Consider the following 23,174-nt stretch of genomic DNA (forward strand, 5'->3'; position numbering starts at 1 on the left):
CTACAGCTGGCATGGCACTCGGCAGCTGTAGGGTCCCACACACGTAAAATCCTGCAGTGAAGAGTCGTTCGCACAGGGCTACAGAATTGTAATAGTTGTCCATGAAGAACTTATAGCCCTGGTCCTTCAACAGTTCCACAAGGGCCAATACGGTGTTCTTGAGGGTACGCTGCACCCCCATATAGACCTCGAGGTTCCAGATGTAGCCCGAGGATGATTCAGGCAGCATGTACATCTTGATGGCATACTTGGTGGGATTCTGGGGGTTCTACACACGGGAGGACAGGTGGCCCTTCCACCCCAGGGAGCCCTCATCCAGGCTGAGCTGCTCCTTGGTTAGGTACGCTGACTAGAACCGCTGAAGGAGGTACTCCACGACTGTGCGAATGTGGATGAGCCGATCTTGGTTGTCCCAGGGAATGGCGAGCGAGTTAAAGGCATGGAAGTGCTTGAGGATGGCGGAGAAGCGCCTTCCACTCAACGCCCGCTGGACCATAGGGTAGTCATGCAGCTCAGAGCTCCGCCAGTAGTGCCTGATGGTTGGCATGTGCATGACCCCCATGAAAAGGTATAACTCCAGGAACTTGGCCATCTCCTCTTCATTGCAGGAGAACCAGGCATCCAGCTGAGTCCCTGGGAATGTGGCATACCGGTTGTTTTCCACAGTGAGGTATAACAACAACTCCTGCATGAAAAAGAGCTGGAAGAACTGCAGGGGAGTTGTTGGAATATCTACCTGGATCCCTGGGGAGCCAGTGAACGGCCCGTAGTTCGGTGTGAAGGGCCACTGCTCCACCCAGGATCCTCTTCAGTGGCGGTGGCAGCGGGTCGGCCTGTCGACACCCTTTGGCCTGCCCTCCGACCCTTTGGACATCTCCTGTGTCCAGACAGCAGATCACGGCACCCTCGTCTGGGAGGGGACGCCTCGGACGAGGACGAGACAGAGGGCTCTGGGGACACCAGTCATAAGCAAACTTGATGAATGGGGCATTTAGTTGAAGTAGAAATTCATCAGTGGGAAAGTTTTTTTTTTTTTTTAATAATAACAGAGGATGGGAAAACAAAAGAAAAAAAATAATCTATACATCTGAGTACTGGTGTCCTCCATTCATAAAAAAATCTGTAACGGTTGGATTTGAACAGCTGTAGGTTGAAGTTTGGGCGGAAACAACTCTTGGGAAGCGAGTTCCAAAGAGATGCAGTTCAGGGAGTAAAAGATTTCTGATAGGTAGAAGTTCTGCAGTGTGGCAGTGTGACAGTCCAGTCCTGAGCTGTACCAGATGCCCGTGTAGCACAGGGGAAGGCATGGAGAGGTGCCACAATGCATGCAACTTCGTCTGAGCATTTGCCATAAATGTATCTGTAAAATAATGCATGGGAGGCAAAATTCCTCCTTGCCTGTAGGGGAGGTAGTTTATTTGTAATAGCAGGGTTATGAATAATTCTAAGAGCTTTGATCTGTTTGGGCAAAAGCATATAATGTTATCAATGTATTGGAGCTGAACTATGTTTCTCTCCATTACAGAGGTCAATAAATTATTCTCAACGTATTCCATGTAAATATTTGCCAGAAGAGGGGAGAGGGAATTAGCATTGGTAATTTAAAAAAAAAAAAAAAGTGTCATTACCTTAAAAACAAGAGAAAAATTATCTGCACACAACATTAATAATTTAATGGTATTTTCACAGGAACACCATCAATGTCGCTGCCTAAAATGGGTGCTGTACAAAAGTTCCATCGAAAAAATGTAATAAATTTTATACATTATTACAGTCTGAAAAAGGATTGGAAACCAGGATTACACAGCATAAGTATAGTATAAGGGCGGTCTAAGAGAGTAGTGGCTTATTCCAACACAAAGCACGCAATGATCACCACGCTGGTAAGGCAGGTTCTGAAACTAGAAAGGTCAAAAAGATCCGACAAAAGAAATTTAACTGAATCATGCTAAATTTCTGGCACATGTAAGAATAACGTAAACATGAGCTACGGCCTTTTTAAATGCGATGAATTATTAAAAGAATCTATTGTAAAGCATTATCTCCCTGACTAACATTCTATGTATAGGTTGTTAGGTAAAGTCAGACGAGATGAGGTGATGTGAGGTGAGATTATGATATGTCAGATCATGCCAGGTTCCTCTTTGTTCTATGTGTCCCTCCCTGCTGCAGGTGTGTTTATAAGACCTCTACCCTTTTGTCTTTATCTCACTCTGAAGATGTAATGTAGGAAAGCAATTACCATCTCCATTTTCTATTCTCCTGTGGTCAATTTGTCTTCATTTTTCCACGGTTAAGTAAAGTTTCTGCATACACACACACACACACACACACACACACACACACACACATAGATATATATATATATATATATATATATATATATATATATATATATATATATATATATATATATATATATATATATATATATATATATATATATAGTGGTACGTGGAGGCGACCATCATCCACCCACTTGGTGTGGTGATATCTTGTTTTTGATGGGTAGCTCCAAATTGAGTGACAAGCCAAATGATTTCCTGTAAACCAGGAAATCATTTACAACGCTGGGTGGCAACCTTATAACCAACAAACACGTGTTCCCTACGTGAAAACAAGTGGGTTGGGGATGGGTTAGTGCCTCTCCCCGGAAAACAACTAACTAAAAATACGAACATGAAGCCTCGGACCAGGACTGACCAAAAGATGACGACAAAGGACAGAACAAAGGACTTGGTACGGATAGCTACATGGAATGTGAGGGGTGTGAATGATGAGGTGAAAGAGAAAGAGATTGTACATGTGCTTGAGGCTGCAAAAGTGGATGCATGTGGATTAACTGAAACTAAATGGTGAGGTGAGACTGTGAGAGAATGGGAGTATGGATGGGGTATATGTGCAGGAGTAGGTGAGAATGAGAGGGCAAAAGAAGGAGTGTGCATGGTTGTGAGTAACAGATGGAAGAAAAACATAAGAGAGTATGGATCAGTTGACTCAAGGATTGTGTGGGTAAGAGTGAAAGTTGAACTACAAATGTGGGTGATTATGTGTCTGTATGGACCGAAAGATCGTGCAAGTAGAGTGAGAGAAGAGTTCTGGACAAATGTGAAAGAGTACTTGGAAAAGTTTGAAAGGAATGAGAGAGTGTTCTTGATTGGAGATACGAATGGAAAAGTGGGTAACGTGAAGGTGGATGGAGTGGTTGGTCAGTGGGGTGTGCCTGCATAGGCGGATGAGAACGTCAGTGCCTTAGTGGACATTTGTGCCGGGAGGGAATTGGTGATAGCTAATACCCTCATCAGGCACAAGATGATCAGCAGGTATACATGCCGAGTGATGAGAAGGGTGGGTGGTGAACTGAATGAATGGAAGGCAATGATTGATTATGTGTGTGTGGATGAAAGGATGAGAAGGTGTGTGATGGATGCAAGGGTATATAGAGGATGAGGGAGTGGACTCTCAGACCACCACTTGGTGGTGATCAGAATCAGTGTCCAAACAAAATGGAGAAATAGAAGAAGGGAAAGAAAGGAGGAAGTAGTTCATACAAGGAGGGTAGAAAAGTTACAAGAGGATGGAGAAAAAGCAGAATACAAAGGGAAGTGGAGGAACGATTGGATAAGTATAGACTGGAGCAGATGGGGGATGTGGAAGGTGTGTGTAAGATATTCACGGAAGAAATCTGTGCAGCCTTTGAGGTGGTGTATGGTTGAAGAGAAGACGAAAGGGCATGCAGGGAACAGCATGGTGGACTGAAGAGGTGAGAGAGGCTGTGGCACAAAAGAAAAAAGCATATAGTTCGTGGTTAAGAAACAGAGGCGTGGAAGAAGTTGTGAGACGGAAGAGTGAGTTATATGTACACAGGAAGAGAGAGGTGAAAAGATTAGTGAGAGAGAGTAAGAGGAGAGTGGATGAAGAATTTAGAAGGAATTTGAGTGTAAAGTGGAGGGACTGTAAGAAAATGTTATGGAAAGAGGTAGAGTCAGACAGGGTACTAGAGAAGTTAGTTGGGGAGTGAAAGATAAAAATGGTAGGTTACTAGTGGAGAAGGGAGAAAAAGTGAGCAGATGGAGAGAACACTTCAATGAATTGTTGAACATAGAGAATGAAAGTAATGCAAGTATAAGTGGCTGGGGAATGGCTGGGAGAAGGAGGGATGTGAGAAGAGAGGAAGAAATCAGTAGGGTGGAAGTTATGGAAGCAATGAAGAAAGTTAAAATGGGGAAAGCCCCAGGAATTGATGGAGTGTGTGGTGAAATGCTGAAGCATGGGGGAGAGATAGTAGTAGAATCGATGTGGAAGACGTGCAGATTGGCCTGGGAGGAAGATAGAGTCCCGGAGGATTGGAAGTCATGTATAATTGTTCCCCTGTACAAAGGAAAAGGGGAAAAAGAAGTGTGTGGTAATCACAGGGGAATTTCCCTTCTTAGTGTAATAGGAAAAGTATATGGTAGTATAGTTACTGACAGAACAGAGGAAATAGTTGGAGAAGAAGAGAGAGGTTTTAGGAAGGGAAGAGGTTGTGTAGATCAGATATTCATTCTTAGATCCTTAGGGGAAAAGTTTCTAGAGAAGGGAAAGAAGTTGTATGTAGCCTAATGGACCTGGAGAAAACATATGACAGGGTGGATAGACAAGGATTGTGGAAAGTATTAAGAATATAATTATGGCGTAGATGGGAAGTTGTTGAATGCGTGAAGAGTATGTATGAGGGTACCAAGGCTGCAGTGCGTGTGGATGGTGAACTGACTGAATTTTTCTATTTGAAGGTTGGATTGAAACAAGGATGTGTCATGTCTTCATGATTGTTCAATCTGTACATGGATGAGGTTATAAATGAGATACAAGGTAGGGCAGTGGATGTTGGAGCGGCCCTAGTGAGAGAGGGCAGAGTTTGGAAACTCCCTGTACTGTTGTTTGCAGATGATACTGTGTTGTTAAGTGAAGATGAAAGGGAGCTGCAAGGCTTGGTGGATGGATGAGGTTATAAATGAGATACAAGGTAGGGCAGTGGATGTTGGAGCGGCCCTAGTGAGAGAGGGCAGAGTTTGGAAACTCCCTGTACTGTTGTTTGCAGACGATACTGTGTTGTTAAGTGAAGATGAAAGGGAGCTGCAAGGCTTGGTGGATGAGTTTGGAAGAGTGTGTAAGAAATGGAATCTAAAGGTGAATGTAGGGAAGAGTAAAGTTATGGTCTTCGAGAGAAGTGAAGTTAGTGAATGTACAGTGCGATTGGATGGGGAGAAAATGGAGAATGTGAGTGCATTTCAGTACTTGGGCAGTGTGATGAGTAAGGACGGAAGTTTAGAGGGTGAAGTGTTTGAAAGGGTGCAGCAGGGAAGAAAGGTTGCTGGCTCCTTGAAAGCAGTGATAAGAAACAGGGAAGTGAGCTTGGAAGTGAAAAAGCTACTACACGACAGTATTGTTATACCAACTCTAACGTATGGAAGTGAAGCTTGGACCTTGTTGGAGGGACAGAAGTCAAGAGTGAGAGCAGTGGAAACGAGTTATTTGAGAGGAGCATGTGGAGTCACATGGAGAGACAGGCTGACAAATGAGGAAGTGAAGGAGTGGTGTGGTGTGGATGTGGATGTGATAGGAAGCGTTAGGAGAAACACATTATGGTGGTTTGGCCATGTGGAGAGGATGGAGAGAGAGACTGATGAGGAGAGTGTGTGTGAGTGAGGTGGAGGGAGAAGAGGGAGGGGGAGGCCGAGGATGAGATGGAGGGATGGAGTGGAGAGGTATATGAGAGAGGGAGGTGTAAGCTGGGAGCAGGGCAGTGAAATGGTGGGGGACAGAGCAACATGGAGGCGATTAGTTTGTGGCCACCCCTTACTGGATTAGGGCGTCTGGCACAATATATATATATATATATATATATATATATATATATATATATATATATATATATATATATATATATATATATATATATACAGTAGATAATTTGACAGATACATATAGATATGTTGATAAATGGACAGATATGCAAACGTTGTTTTCATGCTCTTCTGATTCATCTTATCGCTCCATCAGAGGCGAAGGAAACCACAGAGGGGGACAACAGACGGTGTTGAGGCCAGCGACACTGGGAAGGTGGTGGCACTAAACATTGACCACATGCAGGGAGCCTTCTACATCTTGGCCCTGAGTTGCCTTTTCGCTATCCTGATCTTTCTTGCAGAGCTGATTGCGAGGCGCAGGAAACGCCAGAACAGAAATTAAGTGGAACTAAATTGTAGAGACCTGAAAAACTTTCTATAAAAAACAGACGGGACCTAAATGAAAAAACAAACAAAAAAAAATATCTACTCTCCTCTGTACTCGTTATGTAAACTGGCATCTCCTAATCCAGTGTATTACAACAATGAACAGAATATCGATAAGAACAGTATGTTTTATTAACCTTTAACCTATTTTCTAGTAAGCTGAAATAGAAGTGATTCAATTCCTTCTCATTATCTGGATTTACAACCATACAACCAGAAACCCCAATAGTCTATGAAAGTGCGTAGGGTAACAAAGATATCGAAAAGTAATAGTCCGAGAGGAGTAGACTGTAGCACCGGTCGAGCAGGGCAGTACTTCCAAGGTGGATGTGAAGCTGATGACAGGGAGAGCTGGAGCTCCCGTTTCATCAGCCCTCGGTACTAGGTCCCGACCATACCCCTTTGCTGAACTTTTTCAGTGTCTCAGTAACACTAGAGAGTAGGCCAGCTGGTCTCCAATACAAGTTTCTCTATCAACACCAAACTACATGCACAATACACACCACACTTCCTTTTCCAAAATTAAAAAAAAACATGGCAGCTCAACACGTGGCCTCGCAGTCCCCGAGGGGGGGGTGCATAAATGCCCCCACCTTTCGCCCCTCTCCCGGTGACGACTCAAGCTGCCTGGAACCACTGTCTGACTCTCTTCTTCTTCATTTCTGCAACATTCGCGGCCTTTCCTCTAACTTTCGCTCTGTTGAGCGCCACCTCTCCTTCTCTAAACCTCACCTTCTTTTCCTAACTGAGACTCAGCTATCTGAGGCAACTGACAGCAAACCCTTTTCTGTATCCTCCTATTTTCTCTATACTAATTTCAAAGCCAAAGGTCGCTGTTGTGTATATATACGCAACGACTTATCTTGCTCTCGTGTTCCTGAACTCAATTCTTCTGAATTTTCTACACTCTGGCTTCGGCTTTCCTGTCATTCTCTGACTAAATATATCTGTGCTGTTTACTTATCTCCTAATTCTACTGATTATCAAAAATTTTTTGACTATGTTACTTCTACGATGGAATGCATTCTATCCATTTCTCCTTTCTGTGATATCTCCATTCTAGGAGATTTCAATGTTCACCACCACCTTTGGCTCTCCTCTCCTTTCACTGATCCACCTGTTGAACAAGCATATATCTTTTCTATCCTCAATGACCTAGAGCAGCTTGTACAGCACCCTACCCGTATCCCTGACCGCCTTGGAGAGAGCTCCAACATACTTGACCTCTTCCTTAAAACTAATCCTTCTGCTTACACTGTTAATCTTTTCTCTCCGTTGGGCTCCTCTGATCACAACCTTATTACCTTAACCTGTCCTATTGCTCTGGTACGGCCTGTGGACCCTCCAAAGAAACATCGTCTGTGGCACTTTGGAGCTCCAGACTGGAAGGCCCTCAGGCAGTACTTCTTTGATTTTCCCTGGAATGATTATTGTTTCCATGGCCAGGAGCCATCTGAGTGTGCCATGCGCATTAGGTTATTCTTTCGGGCATGGAAGCATACATTCCTTTCCTCATATCCTTTCACTAATGCAAGATAGCCTTGGTTGAATCACTCTTGTTCTAATGCTGTCCTCAACAAGGAGAGGGTCTATAAAAGGTACTGGAGCCAACCCACCCCTGAATCACACCTTTTATATAATTCTTCCCGGAATCGTGCTAAGTCTGTTCTTCGCTCTGCTAAAAATAATTTCATCCATACCAAATGCTCTCAACTCTCCATCTCGAATTCTTCCCACTCCTTCTGGCAGCTCGCCAAAAACCTTTCTAACAACTTTACCTCATCATCCTTCCCTCCTCTTTTGTACTCTGATGGCTCTGTAGCTATTTCTTCTACTGATTTTACAGATCTTTTTGATGAAACTTTATTCTCCAATTCCACTTTAGACGATTCCGGTGCTGTTCCTCCATCACTTTCCCCCTCTGACTTCCTCATGGCTGACATTAAAATTTCTTCATCTCATGTATTTTCTGCCATCACAGGCCTCAATACTAATAAGGCATATGGATCTGATGGAGTCCCTCCTATTGTTGTCAAGAACTGTGCTTCTGTGCTTACACCCTGCCTAGGCAAACTCTTTTGCCTTTGTCTATCAACCTGTACCTTTACATCTTGCTGGAAGTTTGCTCTCATTCAGCCAGTCCCAAAGACGGGTGACCGTTCCCAACCCTCTAACTATCGTCCAATTGCTTTAACATCCTGTATCTCAAAAGTTTTTGATTCAATTCTTAATAAAATTTTTTTAAAGCATCTTTCCTATCAAAACTTTTTCTGATAGTCAGTATGGTTCCGTCAGGGACGCTCCACTGGCGATCTTCTCACCTACCTTTCAGACTCCTAGTCATCCTCTTTTCGGGACTTTGGTGAAAGCTTTGCCATTGCACTTGACATCTCAAAGGCTTTCGATCGAGTCTGGCATAAATCTTTAATTTCCAAACTGCCCTCTTACGGTTTCTATCCTTCTATCTGTGCCTTCATCTCTAGCTTCCTTTCTGGTCGTTCTATAGCCACTGTTGTAGACGGCTATCATTCTTCTTCTACATCTATTAACAGTGGTGTTCCTCAGGGTTCTGTCCTATCACCAACTCTCTTCCTTTTATTCATAATGACCTTCTAAGCAGTACATCAAACCCTATCCACTCATACGCTGATGACTCCACCCTTCACCTTTCCATTCGGTTCCTACAACGTCCATCTCAGCAGTTACTTCAGCAAACAAGGGACGAGGCTATGGCACACCTAATGTCTGACTTGTCTCATATCTCTGAATGGGATAAAAATAATCTGGTTGTTTTTAATGCATCAAATACTCAGTTTTTACATCTATCAACACGACAAAATCTTCCACAGGTATATCCACTAATGTTTAATAATATTCAGCTTAATCCTGCATCATCCTTGAACATGCTTGGGGTTTCATTTACTCGGGACTTATCTTGGAAAGATCATATTACATCTCTTGTAAAATCTGCTTCCAAGAGATTAGTTGTGCTAAGCCGACTCCGTTCTTTCTTTACCCCTGCACAATTGTTGACCCTATACAGGGGTTTTATCTGCCCCTGTGTGGAGTACAACTCTCATGTGTGCGGAGGTTCCCCACATACAGCTCTTCTCAATAGGGTGGAGTCTAAGGCTTTTCGTCTCATTAACTCTCCTCCTCTTACTGACTCCCCTCAATCTCTGTCTCTTCGCTGCACTGTTGCATCTTAATCTCTTTTCTATCGCTACTTCAATGATCACTGCTCCTCTGAACTGTCTGCATGCATTCCTCCATATCTACGATGCATGCATAGCACCCGTCTAGCAGCAAATTCTCACCCCTTTTCTGTCCAACTCTCTAGTGCTAGAGTTAACTGTTACTCCCAGTCCTTCATTTATGCAACAGGTCAACTCTGGAACTGTCTCCCTCTGTCTGTATTTCCAGCTTCCTATGATCTCCAGTCTTTCAAACGCAGTGTGTCCAGGCATCTTGAAATGATCGGGTCTTGAATTTGGCTTTCTCTTGTATTTTGTTTTTCTCTTGGAAGGGACAATTCTGCGGGCTCGTGGCCTTAGGTTCCTTCTTCCACATAAAAAAAAGAAATAAAAAAAAATGGTAACATCCATCATCCAATCCTGTGTTGCCCCATAAGGAGCGTAGGGGCCCTAGGCTAGGCAAGCTGGCCCTGACCTTTAAGATGACAGTGTCCAGCCTCAGTCATCCCTAAGTTGCATTACATGAGCAATAAACAGCAACCAACCCTTGGATATAAACCTGCACAGGCTCAATCCGATTGGAGCGCCTTTATTACCCACTAAACCACCAGGCGCCACATTATATGGTTACCACCCAGCGTAGTACAAGGTTTCCTGGTGTTCGGGAATCCATTTGGCTTGTCACTCAGTCTTGTGTCACCCTTAGACTGAAGGAAGAGGAAAGAATGAAGGAAAGAAAAACAGAATAGGAAAAAAGGAAAGAAGGAAGGAGGAGAGGAAAGGTCAGTCACCTGAGTGCAGCACTACATCGAGTGAGTGGAAGGTGCGTCCCCCACCTACCAATAAAAGAAAAAATAACAGTAACAAGCTGAACAATATGGTACGATTAACGAATGTGTGATAAAAAAAAGACAAATTTTACCCCCTATATCTTCATTTTGAGTACTCCAGAATTCAAGTGTCTACCAAATATAAGGGTATCCTGTAATACAAGGACTCTAAATCGATATTTTAAAAATAAGCACACAAGGTTTCGAACATATTCCGTTAAATGAAGGTCTCCGTTGTAGGGTAAAATAAAAAAAAAAATCACTGCTATTATGAGGCACCATACCAGTTAAATATAGATAATAGATGGAAAAATAAAAATTTCATTTTGTGGGAAAATCAGTTTGTTGGATATTAAAATATGTGTAAACTAATGAACTGGGCGTGTTTATTTTAATAATAAACTTATAATAAGCATCATTTATCTGTTTTGTCAGAGACATTATGTAATAAACAAGCAAAACCAAACCATGCAGCCCTCTCCAAATAGAAGACTCCATGAAAACAGAGGCTCATAGAAAGAATGTTAAATTTAAAACGTTCCATAATTTTACCATAGTTTGCTCAAAAACGTCTTTCAAAGCTGACCTTCATTACTACCACTTCTGCCTTCTCTTCTCCCTGGAGAAAAGCCACGCCTTACCCTTTCCTAACGGACACTTTGAAGTGGGAAAGTGTAAAGAACTTGTATCTCTGCCCTGTGCCCATGATATTTCAATAATGTGTCTATTTGGCAATCAAGCAATTGTAACTGAAAACTGCAATTCGTGTTTATTAATAATATTTACTGAGTTGGACTGGAAACAAAGACAATATCAAGCACATTCATTTATTTCATCACATAGCACATAAGCGATCCAGATCTTTACTCCATAAGACATTCCCCATTTGCTTACAATGCCATTTCAAACTACGTATAAGATTTTCCGAAGGTGGTTTTATCAGATATATAGCTACAAGCTTTCATCACACCCCAGGTGATGAACTTAACATCTTAACCACTCTTTAACTGTGGTTAATCTTGTGACATGTTTGTACTTAACCCACTGTATGCCAGCTATTTTTATTCCTATGGGTTGCCTCCGTGCTGGCCATTTTTCGACCTTTTTTTTATTGGCTAAAATGATAGATTTTGATGTGAAAACAACAAATTTCACCATTAGAATGCTCGCCAAAGCTTGGAAATGGGTTTAATTGAGTCCTGCATACTCGTATACAAGTATAACCGCTCTCTCATGCTCACCACGTACCTGAGAGAAAGCCGTTTTCTTTGTATGGTATACTCTATACTCAGGTATTTATTCTGGGAAGGTATAGCAATGTTCAGTACACTTTTCTGATTATTTATTACTTCAACATCTATCAAATTTGCGTGTCTTTCTCGCTGTGAGTGCATTATCTTACACTTACTTGAAGACAGATACAGCCTGACTTCATTATGTACAGTTCTGGCACTTAAAAGAAGGTATTTACAACTTGACTTCACTATATAGTCCTTACACTTACAAGAAACTATTTGCAACTTACATTTATGTGAAAATATTTACAAAATGCCTTCACTATATACAGCACTGAGTGAGGCACAGAGGGAGAGTGAGGCAGAGCAAATATAAGGGTGGGAGAGAGTGAGTGTATGGCCTTGACAGCCTGAGGGATGGTAGAGGAACAGATACCATACATGCCTGCCAATTTTTACCCACGAATCTTGAAAAATGCAGTCACAGTGAATTTTTTCATTTTAAACCATTTTAAAATGACACTGACACTGGCTGCAGAATTATGTAAGACCATTTGAAAACGGCACTGGCACGCAGTGGGATAAAAGATATGCATGCCTTGATTGAATGACTGGCATATTAAGACATTCCCCCCCACGGGAACCACCTTGTCATGGTGGGGGCTTGCATGCCCGGCAGATCTGGTGGGCCATATCAGTGGGGGGAGATACTCCTCCAGATTCACCAGGGGGGCAGGGTTATCCATGCTGAAGGGGCCATCAATGAGGAGTCAGACTAAGTGTTCCCAGGAACATAGCCTTGTGGATTACCCTTGGATGGGTCAAGGTATGAGAGTAAACCCCAAATAAAATATCCATTAGCTGAGTCCTATGGAAGGTGGGGCAAGGCAGACAGAGCTCCATGCAGACTCCTGCAAGCTTGATCAGTAGATGTTCGTTGTGAATCTTCATGCCACTATCACAGACTGAGAAAGGCCAAGTCATGTGATGGTACCTCTCCATCACACCAAATCCATTCATTGCACAAGCCCACTCACCTCTCATTTCTTCCTTTCATCAGAATCAAAAGACCTTTGGCGAGAGGACTTGGTGAGGGTGACAGGCCATGGATGTTGTTGGAAGTCACTAGTTTGAGCCCTGCAAATTTTTGGCACTGGCCCAATGACGCTGGTATGATGGCATAAGAGCAGATCTCCAGTGTGCCAAAGCAGGGGGAAATAGACACCCAACTGCTAACACCTGACGTGGAGGGGTTTGGAATAGGTAATCTGAACATTTGCAGTCCCACATCACTCGGGTAGATAATCACATCTGTCAAGGCATCCCACATTGAGGTTGAAAAACAAAAGAATAATTTAGACTCTTACTACTGGAATGTACTGACCTTGCTTGATACTATACAAGACTCAGGACCCCGCCGAAAAACTGCTGTTATTGTCCATTCACTATCTATCTACCTACCTATTGCCAGATGCCTTAATCCCATAAGGGGTGGCCACAAACAAATTGCCTCCATGCCACCGTCCCGCGCTATTTCACTGGCCTCCCGCCTGCCCACACTCTCCTTTCATATACCTCTGCACTCCAACCCTCCATCTCATCCTCGGCCTCCGCCTCCCTCTACCCCCCTTCCACCTTACTCACATACACTCTCCTCGTTAGTCTCTCGATCTCCATCCTCTCCACATGGCTAAACCACCTCAGTGTATTAATTTTCTCTTAACGCATTTTATAACATCTACATCAACATAACAACTCGCCCTCAATTCCTCATTTATCAGTCTGTCTTTCCACGTAACTCCACATACTCCGATTAGGTAACTAATTTCCATTGCTTCCAATCTTGAATCGCGTCCTTCCAACTAGGTCTAAGTTTCACTTCTATACAATGCTGTCATGTAGTGACTTTTTTACTTCCATATTTACTACCCTATTGCTTATCACTGCCTTCAATGATCCTGTAACCTTTCTTCCTTGTTGTACCCTTCAAGCACGTCATCGTCCAAACTTCCATCGTTACTCATCACACTACCCAGTCACTTTAAATTGTAATCACATTTCTCATTTCCTCATCATCGAACCTCGCTATACATTCAGTGATTTCATTTCTCTCAATGACCAAAACTTTATTGTTCCATTCATTCATCTTTAGATTCCGTTTCTTACACACTCTCCCAGACTCATCCACCAAGCCTTCCAGTTCCTCTTCCTCTTCACTTAACATTACAGTATCATCTACAAACAGTACAGGAAGTTTCCAAACACTGCCCTCTCTCAGTAGGACCATTCCAACTTCCAGTGCTTTACCTTACAGTATATCTCTTCCATATCCCCATCCAGGTACAGATTGAATAACCATAGAGACTTGACACATCCCTGTGCAATCCAAAATTCAGATGATAAAATTTACTCAGTTCACTATCCATACGTGCTGCAGCCTTAACACTCTCAAACATATTCTTCACGGCATTCAACAACTTCCCATTTGCTCCATGTATTCTAAATATTTTTCCATATTCCTTGCCTATCCACTTTGTCATAATTATGCTTTCAGCAAATTCAATAAGGCCGCATACAACTTCTTTCCAATCCTCCACCAATTGGTGGTCTGAAAGTCCGTTCCCTCAATCTCTGTATGCTCTTGCATCCATTAAATGCCTTCTCATTCTGTCAAACACATACAGATAATCAAACATTGCCTTCCGTTCATTCAGTTCACCACCCACCCTTCTCATCATTCACCAGGTATAACTGTGGATTATTTTGTGCCTAAAGAGGGTATTGGCTATCACCAACCCTTTCCTTGCACAAATATCCACTGAGCTCTGCCATTCTCATCCACTTCTGCAGGCACACCCGACTCACCAACTACTCTATCCACCTGCACATTCCCTATTTTTCTATTCATATCATCAATTAAAAACACTCTCATTCCTCTCAAATTTGTCCATGCAAGCTTCCACATTTGTCCAGAACCTTTCTTTCACTTTGCTTGCACGATCTTGCTTTGGCATACACACACACACACACACACACACACACACACACACACACACACAGTATATCTACAAACAGTACAGGAAGTACTGTTTGTTTAGACTACAGCAGCACGGGGAATGTAAGTACATACTCTGTATTTTTAGTATTGCAAAATTGATACATACTTTAATAAAGCAAATTTGGAAAAGAAAAGGGATGAAGGTAGAAAGCAAAATGATGATTTCTACCAAGAACTCGTTGAAGTGTTGACTCACAACAGACTGGTTGAAGGTGTACACAAACTAGAAATGGCTTTCAAAAATGAAATTGATGAAATAAAGAAGCAGATGCCCTTGCAAAAGGAAGAAATAGAAAAACTAGGAAGGGAGGCCAACAAGAAAGACACAATCATCAGTGAACTAACAGTGGAAGTGAGTACACTTAGGAAGAAAATGAGTGAAATGGCAAGTACAGTAGTCAGTCACGAGAGTGTTATGGAAGAGTTCAAAAATGATTCAGAGACAATTAGGCAAGTAAGCAGTCTGACAGACCAAAGCAGTGATATTGAGGAGAAGATAACACAGGTGAATAAAGCTGTGCAAAGCTACAAAAATGATGTGGAAACCACGTATGCTGAAACGGTGAAAGTAAAGAAAGACTTAGAAACAAGGGTGGAGGAAAAAAAGCATTAAACAGGAAGTGAAAAGAATAATCCAAAACAATCCAAAGTTAGTCAGAGATTTAGTAGATATAAACAAATATATAGTAATCACTGGTATAGAAGAGGAAGAAGTAAAAAACAAGATCACAAGAGACAAAAAGGAGATGGCATATGTAATGAGCTTACTGAAAGAAGTATCAGAGGAAATCTGTAGTAAAGACATAGAGGAACACAAAAGTTCAGGGAAATACGAGAAAAGCAGGACAAGACCTCTAAAGGTGACTTTCCAAAGTGTAAACACCGTGGAGGAGATACTAAAAAATGCAAAGAATCTTATGGAAAAAGAGGAGCTCAAAAATGTATGGATAAAAAGATGCCTAACACAAGAGGAACTGGAATTTATGAAAGAGAACAGGGAGGAAGCAAAAACAAAAAATGAGGGAAGATCAGAAGAGGAGAAGAACACATTTTTTTTTTTTTTTTTACAAAGTAATAGGATTGCAGGTACGAAAGTGGTACATAAACAGGAGGGAATAAAAAGGAGGAAGGTAGTAGAACCATGTCATGACAAGTATATAAACAAGATGATAAAGTTGATGTACTCAAATGTGGATGGAATGGTATCTAAATTATTAGAGATGAATGATTATGTCAGAGAAAATGAACCACATATAATATGCCTAACTGAAACAAAATTAACACCAAGGATATCCAATGACATACTAAACTTTGAGGAATATAATATATGGAGAAGAGATAGAAACTTAAAAAAAGGAGGAGGAATTATAATATTAACTAAGAAAAATCTAAAAGTCAATGAAATAAAGCTAGATATACCCTCACAAGTAGAACTGATTGCAGTAGAGATCAACACATCTGAAGGGAAAGTAATGGTAGCTAATATGTACAGTGCCTCAAGAAAGTATCCGTACTTAGGGGTAGATAGTTTTGAAATCATACGTTCACCTCAGGCGTGTTTCAGATCACATCGTTGGTTTTTCAGTTTGTTTCCCACAAAGTTGTTTTGATACTTTTTTGAGGTACTGTACATGCCACCCAGATCAAACACATGGGAAAGAGACGAATATGAGGACCTGGCAGAGAGTACAATTCAGAGTTTAAGAGCATTACTACATAAAATGGAAGAGAAATCGGAAAGAATTATACTAACTGGAGATTTTAATACAAATATAATTTGGAATACTCTAGATGTAATTAGCCAAGAAAGCTGTTGGGACCAAAAGCTCCTGGATCTCGTGCAAGAATTTCTCCTAACGCAACATGTGAGGGAAACCACCAGAAAAAGAGGACTCGATGTACCTTCAGTGCTAAATCTCATATTTACTAGGCAAGAAAATGATACTGACAGTTTAATATATCACCCTCCACTCGGCAAAAGCGACCATGCAGTACTAAATTGCAACTTCAGGATAGCATATGACATAGTTAACAGCAATGAAAGTTACAAAAAGAGCCTAAACTATAAAAAGGGAAATTATCAAGAACTAAAGAAGTATTTCTTAGAAGTTGATTAGGAAAATGAGCTTAGAGGACAAGATTTAAATGCTGTATATAAAAAATTCTGTGAATTTTATGAAATAGGAGTGCAGAAGTACATCCCACAGCACAAAGAAGCAGATAAGAAAATGCAGAAATGGTTCAATACAGAATGTAAAAAATCAAAAGAAAGAAGAGATTTGTTGTGGAATAGATACAGAAGACACAATAGTGAAAGGGCGTATAATAATTACAAACAGGCAAGAAACGATTATACAAGAATAAGGAGGGAAGCCCAAAACCAGTTTGAGGAGGATATAATAAATAAAAGTAGTGATCAACCAAAGCTGTTTTTCAGCTACATCAGAAGCAAAACCAAAGTAAAAGATAAAATACAATCCATTACGGATGAGGGAATCACTTATACACAAGAGAAAGATATTAGTGAAGCACTAAATAGGAATTTCCAATCAGTTTTTACAGAAGAAAAAATTTTTGAGGACTAAGTGGAACATGCATGTCCACACATTCTACCAGATATACAAATATCAGAAAAAGTAATACAGGAGGAGTTAAGTAAATTAGACAGAGGAAAAGCAAATGATCCCGATGAAATTTCATATTGGATGCTACGAGAATGTGCAAAGGAGTTAAGTAAACCATTATTTTTAATTTTCAAGAAATCCTTGGATCAAGGTAAACTACCTGATATTTGGAAGAAAGCAAATATTGTCCCCTTATTCAAGAAAGGGAATAGACAAAATCCACTCAACTACCGACCAGTATCACTGACCAGTGTTGTTAGCAAGGTATTAGAAAAGCTTATAAGAAAGGCTTGGGTAAATCATCTAGAAGAACACAATATGATAACAGAAAGACAGTTTGGTTTCAGAAAAGGAAAATTATGTGTTACTAATCTGTTGAGCTACTATGACAGTAACAGACACAATACTGGAAAGAGAAGGATGGGTGGACAGTATCTATTTAGATTTTAAGAAAGCATTTGACACAGTACCACACCAAAGACTTTTATGGAAACTGTACCATCAAGGAGGAATTCGAGGCAAACTGTTTTGTTGGATGCAAGATTTTCTCATAAAAAGAGAATTGAGAACAGTACTAAGGAGAAACTACTCATCATGGAAAGAAGTGACTAGTGGAGTACCACAGGGTTCAGTGCTGGCACCAATCATGTTTTTAGTGTATATAAATGATATAGACAGTAACACTGGAAATGAAAGGTATCTAAATATGTTTGCAGATGATGCAAAAATACAAAGGAGAATTTCTAACACAGACTCTTGTAAAGAGCTACAAGAAGAATTAAATAAACTTCATGAATGGTGTAACACATGGCAAATGGAATTCAATGTGGACAAGTGTCATGTAATCAAGTTTGGTAAAAGTGGAAAAGACCTGATTGGGATTATACTTTAGGAAATAAAACCCAACACATCAGAAAGAGAGAAGGACCTAGGTGTGATTATCAATAACAGACTATCTCCGGCTGACCACTTCAGCGAGAAGGTACGGAACATGTATACACTGCTTGCAAATATGAGAATAGCATTCACATACATAAATGAAGACATGCTAAGAAGGATAATAACATCATTCATCAGATCAACCCTGGAGTATGCATGAGTAGTCTGGAGTCCTCATCTCAAGAAACACAAAGACAAGATTGAAAAAGTTCAAAGGGCCGCTACAAGATGGATACCAAGCTTAAGGGATCTAAGCTACGAAGAAAGACTAAATAAACTGATTTTACCAACACTACAGGATAGAAGAAAAAGAGGTGAAATGATAATGCTATATAAATGCATATCAGGGAAGGAGAAAATAGACATAAATGATTTCTTATCATATGGGGAAGCATCAGCAAGGGGACACTGCAAAAAACTGCATAAGAAGAGAGGTGATAAAGACGTAAGGAAATTCAGTTTCCCAAACAGAGCAATTGATCAGTGGAATGGACTACCGAATGAAATAGTGTGTGCCAAAACAATTCACAAATTTAAGGATATGTACGATAAATATGGTTTAAGACACGGGACAGTACGAGCTTGACTCATTCCTGTAAAGATACAATTAGGTAAGAACAATTAGGTAAGGTAAGAACAGTTACACACGTTTGTATTCCTACTTTCAGTCTTACTCACACAAGCCTTGAACAAACTGGTCCATATTCTCTCATAGTCTCCTTCTATTTCTTCCTCACAACTGAGATGAAAATATATAAAATTAGCACTGCTGCCTCCTAGGATAGGACAACCGAACAGAAGCAGGAAAAGGGTATACATATTTCTGGAGGGGACACCCTACCAACGTAAGAGGAACGTAAGGAGAACCCATTGTATTAGCTTTGGAGTCTGAAGGAAGCTACATCCAAGAATGACCTGTGGGTATATCAGAAAGGCTTGTGTCCTGATGCATACCACTCTAAAGGCCAATATGCAGCACTCATCTGTGCTTATCCTCCAGTATTTGACACTGAGGACACGGTAAGAGATTTGTTTTATCCTTCACTGGATGCTGCTATACGCTCAATACCACATAGTGAGAAACTCATCTTGGCTGGAGACTTTAATGGCAGGGCAGGAAAATATAATCACCTATGAAAGGCATTACTGGTTGCCATGGTGTTAGTAACATGAACAGCAATGGTCTTAGACTGCTTTTCTTATGCTCAGAACAAAACATCCTAGAAAGATGTAGGAAGTAGACTGTAGCACCAGTCGAGCAGGATGGTACCCCCAAGGTGGATGGAAAGCTGATGACAGGGAGAGCTGCAGCTCCCGTTTCATCAGCCTTCTCCTGACCAACTCCTTTACTTACTGTTTCAGTGTTTGAATAACATTGAGAGTAGGCCAGCATGCTGTCCAAGTCCCTCTAACTGTCAACACCAAACTACATGCACATTATGCTTCAGTTCCCATTCAAAATTTTACAACAACAAAAAATGGCATCAACGAACCAAGCCTTGGAGTCCCCAGTGAGGAGGGGGGGGGGGACTATCAAAGCCTCCACCATTCGCCCCTCTCCCGGTAATGAACCAGCGAAATGTCTGCTAACACTGTCTGACTCACTCTTCAATTCTACAACATTCGCTGCCTTTCTTCTGCCTTTCTCGATGTTGAGCACCGCCTCTCCTCTAAACTTCACTTCCTCATCCTAACTGAGATTCAAATGTCTTAGGCGGATGACAGCAAACCCTTCTCTGTGTCCTCCTACAAGCCCAACCGTTGGCGAGCCTTTCCAAAAAATGTGTTAGATTGTGGGGGCTTTAAAAAGAGAGAATGTTTAAGTTGTTCTTGTCGTGAATGGCAGGAGAACGATCAAGATGAATCCTGGGTTTGACTGCAGTTTTATTCCCCAGAGGAAGTTATCTTCACAAGAGCAGTACTGAGGTGAGAGTGGTTTATGGTAGCTAAATCCGTGCCCACTGTTCCTGCCTCTCCCACCGTGCCTCTTCTGTCTCCTAACCCATTCTACCCTGTCCATCCAATTTCCATGTGGTGACAGTAGTTCTATCCTGTACTCATCTGCATGATCAGTCACATGTCCAAACAACTGAGGGTAATAGCCATAAACTGCCATTCACAAACTGTTGGTTTGTTTCTCTGGCTCTGGAGAACGCTTATAGGAAACTGGGAAGCCAATCGAGTATGGCCAGGGCTTATCTTAGGAGTAGAATAACTAACACCACCACCTTTTGGGGAAACACTTAACCTAGCATGCAGACTAAGTCCTGCTACATACCCTGTTTCCTTATTGCTTTTTCATGACTTGTGCAGGGCCACTTTGACAACAATATGCTACTTTTTGAATGCTTTTGGACCTGACACGAAGGCACAGTATCCAACAGAGTATCATGAATGGAAGAAACTGGGTTATTCAGTGACAAGCCTCAAAACCCTACCACCACATAAAGTCGGTGGCAGATTGCTATAGAGGTAAACTGAATCCTGCTAGACTGGGGAAGAAAAAAAAAAAGCTGGCTACTTATTAAGATGTCCAAATCTTTTTAAAAATCCTTTTTTTTTTTTTTTTGTTGCATATGAGAAAAAATATGTACAGATTGATAATATTTGTTGCCTTCATATCGGTACACTCGCTATAATACATAAGAAATTACTGCCTAAAAAAGCAATACTGAAACCTCTTGACTATCTTTATCCTGGACGTCTGACTTATTACTACTACTACTTGTCAGTGGCTAACTTTTGCTACAGGTCAGGTAAATTTCAGTAAACAATGGTTCTTAACATATTTATGGTTGCACTTTGCACATCAGTTGGTGCTTGTCGCCACCCTCCCTCCACCTTTATCCTTTACTCGACTGTTTTGAAATCTTACATTACCATACAAATATGTACAGTATTTACAGAAACATCTATGTACATATTACACATCTACATGCAAAGTTGAGGCACAAAACAGGATATACCATATATTTTCAAGCAATTTACATCACGGGCCCAAATGGCCTCATGGCTTGGCCAATATGTTTGGCCATTCTTCTGGCGACATTTGGTATCCCTTAGCAACGGAGAATGAGCGATTGTCTAATGCCAAAGGCTCTCATTTCCAAAGAAATTTCCATAGATTGATTTTTTTTTTTTTTTTGCATTTTGAGGAAATCCTTATTTGTCTCTCCTTAAAAAAAAAAAAATGTTTTATTCATCAGAGTAACAGGAAGATAAATGGGTTATTTATTAAATGTTATGAATGTAAATTTTAAATTATTTTAATTCATATCCTTCAGTAGTATTTTCAGGCTCGATATGGTTCTTAACCATTTCTCTATACCAGCAGTCTTTCTAAATCTAGATTTAATTTAGGTCAAAGTTACTCTAAAGTAACTGACAAAGGATGGTCCGAAATAAGTGGGGGCTAAGAGATATTCCATGTGTTATGTCCCCAACCCACACTGCCACAGGCTCCAACAGCAGTAGTACAATGCAGGAAGGACGTTGCCCAGTGAGTTGTTCTATGGTCAGCCTTGAGGTGTACAGTACACAGGATCAACTCAGGCGTCGTAACTAAAGATTGGCATTTTAAGTTCACTGTCTTTATTTTCCAACTAATTACACTTAATGCTTTCCAACTTCACTTTACTGTTCTAACAAGCATTGAAGCTATACAATCTTTACTAACTGCAATAACACTTAACTGTTTGCCAACAACACTTCACTGTTTTTACAAGTTCTGATGATATACAAAATTCAGTAATGCTTCACTATTTGCCAACAACACTTCACTGTTTTCATAAGTAACGAAAATATACAAACTACACTGACACTGCACTACACTCAAACTGAACTGGAAACCGACTGAACCTGAAATAATCTCTTCCTCATCCTTATATAAGCTTGCAATACTGGAGAAACTTCTAGCAAAAACTCGACGGAGTAACAGTTAACAGTTACCAACTAGAAGACATCAAAACATGTCAGAGTTTTCATACATTACTTAACACTATAAATTATTTAGCATACAAACTTATATTGAATTACACAATTTAACAAAAAAATCACATAAATAAAACACCTTAGAGAAAAAGAGCACAAAAATTAATGCACAGCTTATGAAATAACTACGCTCACTAACGACAGGAAAACTGGCAAGTCTGACTCGTACCGTAACCTACGGTAGACTTCGGGAAACATCAAGAAGATCCTTGACTACCTAACTGGCAAATCTTGCTTCTTAACACTACCCCTCCCTACTGTAATTATTTGTCGTCCCGACAAATCTACACAATATATACCAACATAACCTTAATACTAATGAGAAATTAAACTATACACAAAATAATCCTTCAACTTATCAGGTCTTCTATTCCACTTCTGATGATGTCCTTGTTCTTCCACACAGTCCACTCCTCCTGGAAGGTCTTGGTCCTATTCCTGATTCACTTCTTCCCTCAGGAAACTTTTACCATCCTCTTGCACTTCAGCTCCATGGTCCTCCTCAACATTCTCGGCTGCAGGGGAGCACGATTCCTCAGGGACATCCCAGCTGTATTGTCCTGGCCCATGGTAATGCCACAGACGGTTCATGTGTACCACCTTTGGGCAAGACTTCCTGCCTCCTCGAATCTGATACGTTACATCTGATAGGCAGTCCAACACAGTGTAAGGCCCGTCCCATGGGCTCTGCAGCTTCGGTGACTGTCCTTTTTTTTGCTGAGGATTGTATAACCAAACTTGGTCGCCATCCTTGAAGCTCACTTCACTTGCCTTGACATCATACTTGCACTTCATCACCTCTCCTGAAACTTAAGGGCTCCTCACACTTGATGTACCTCGGCCAGCCTTTCCTGAAGGTGCTTCGCGTAGCCAGTGGTGTCCGTGGCCACCTCTTCACCAGGTGGTCTTTCCGTTAACAAGTCAACAGATAAGCGTAACTCATGGCTCAACATCAGTTTTGCAGGGGTGTAGCCGGTAGACTCATGGAATGCAGACCAATATGCCATCAGAAACGTAGATAACTTCTGG

At 41.1% G+C, this 23,174-nt stretch overlaps 1 protein-coding gene across 1 annotated transcript in view; it reads right to left on the bottom strand.

Annotated features, from left to right (window-relative positions):
* Positions 1 to 349: 349 nt before the first annotated feature.
* The window catches only part of LOC145396985 (ionotropic receptor 93a-like), a 247,572-nt gene continuing 224,747 nt past the window's right edge, over positions 350 to 23,174 (bottom strand). Inside the window, exons 8-9 of the mRNA XM_080270213.1 lie at positions 797 to 950; positions 350 to 533 (exon numbers count right to left, since the gene is read on the bottom strand). Of these exons, the coding sequence (XP_080126339.1) occupies positions 350 to 533; positions 797 to 950 (338 nt within the window). The remainder of the gene's footprint in view (positions 534 to 796; positions 951 to 23,174) is intronic.

Source organism: Coenobita brevimanus, chromosome 40 (genome assembly GCF_032717465.1).
Source record: "Coenobita brevimanus isolate Jiangsu-jjx chromosome 40, ASM3271746v2, whole genome shotgun sequence".
NCBI classification, from domain to species: domain Eukaryota; kingdom Metazoa; phylum Arthropoda; class Malacostraca; order Decapoda; family Coenobitidae; genus Coenobita; species Coenobita brevimanus.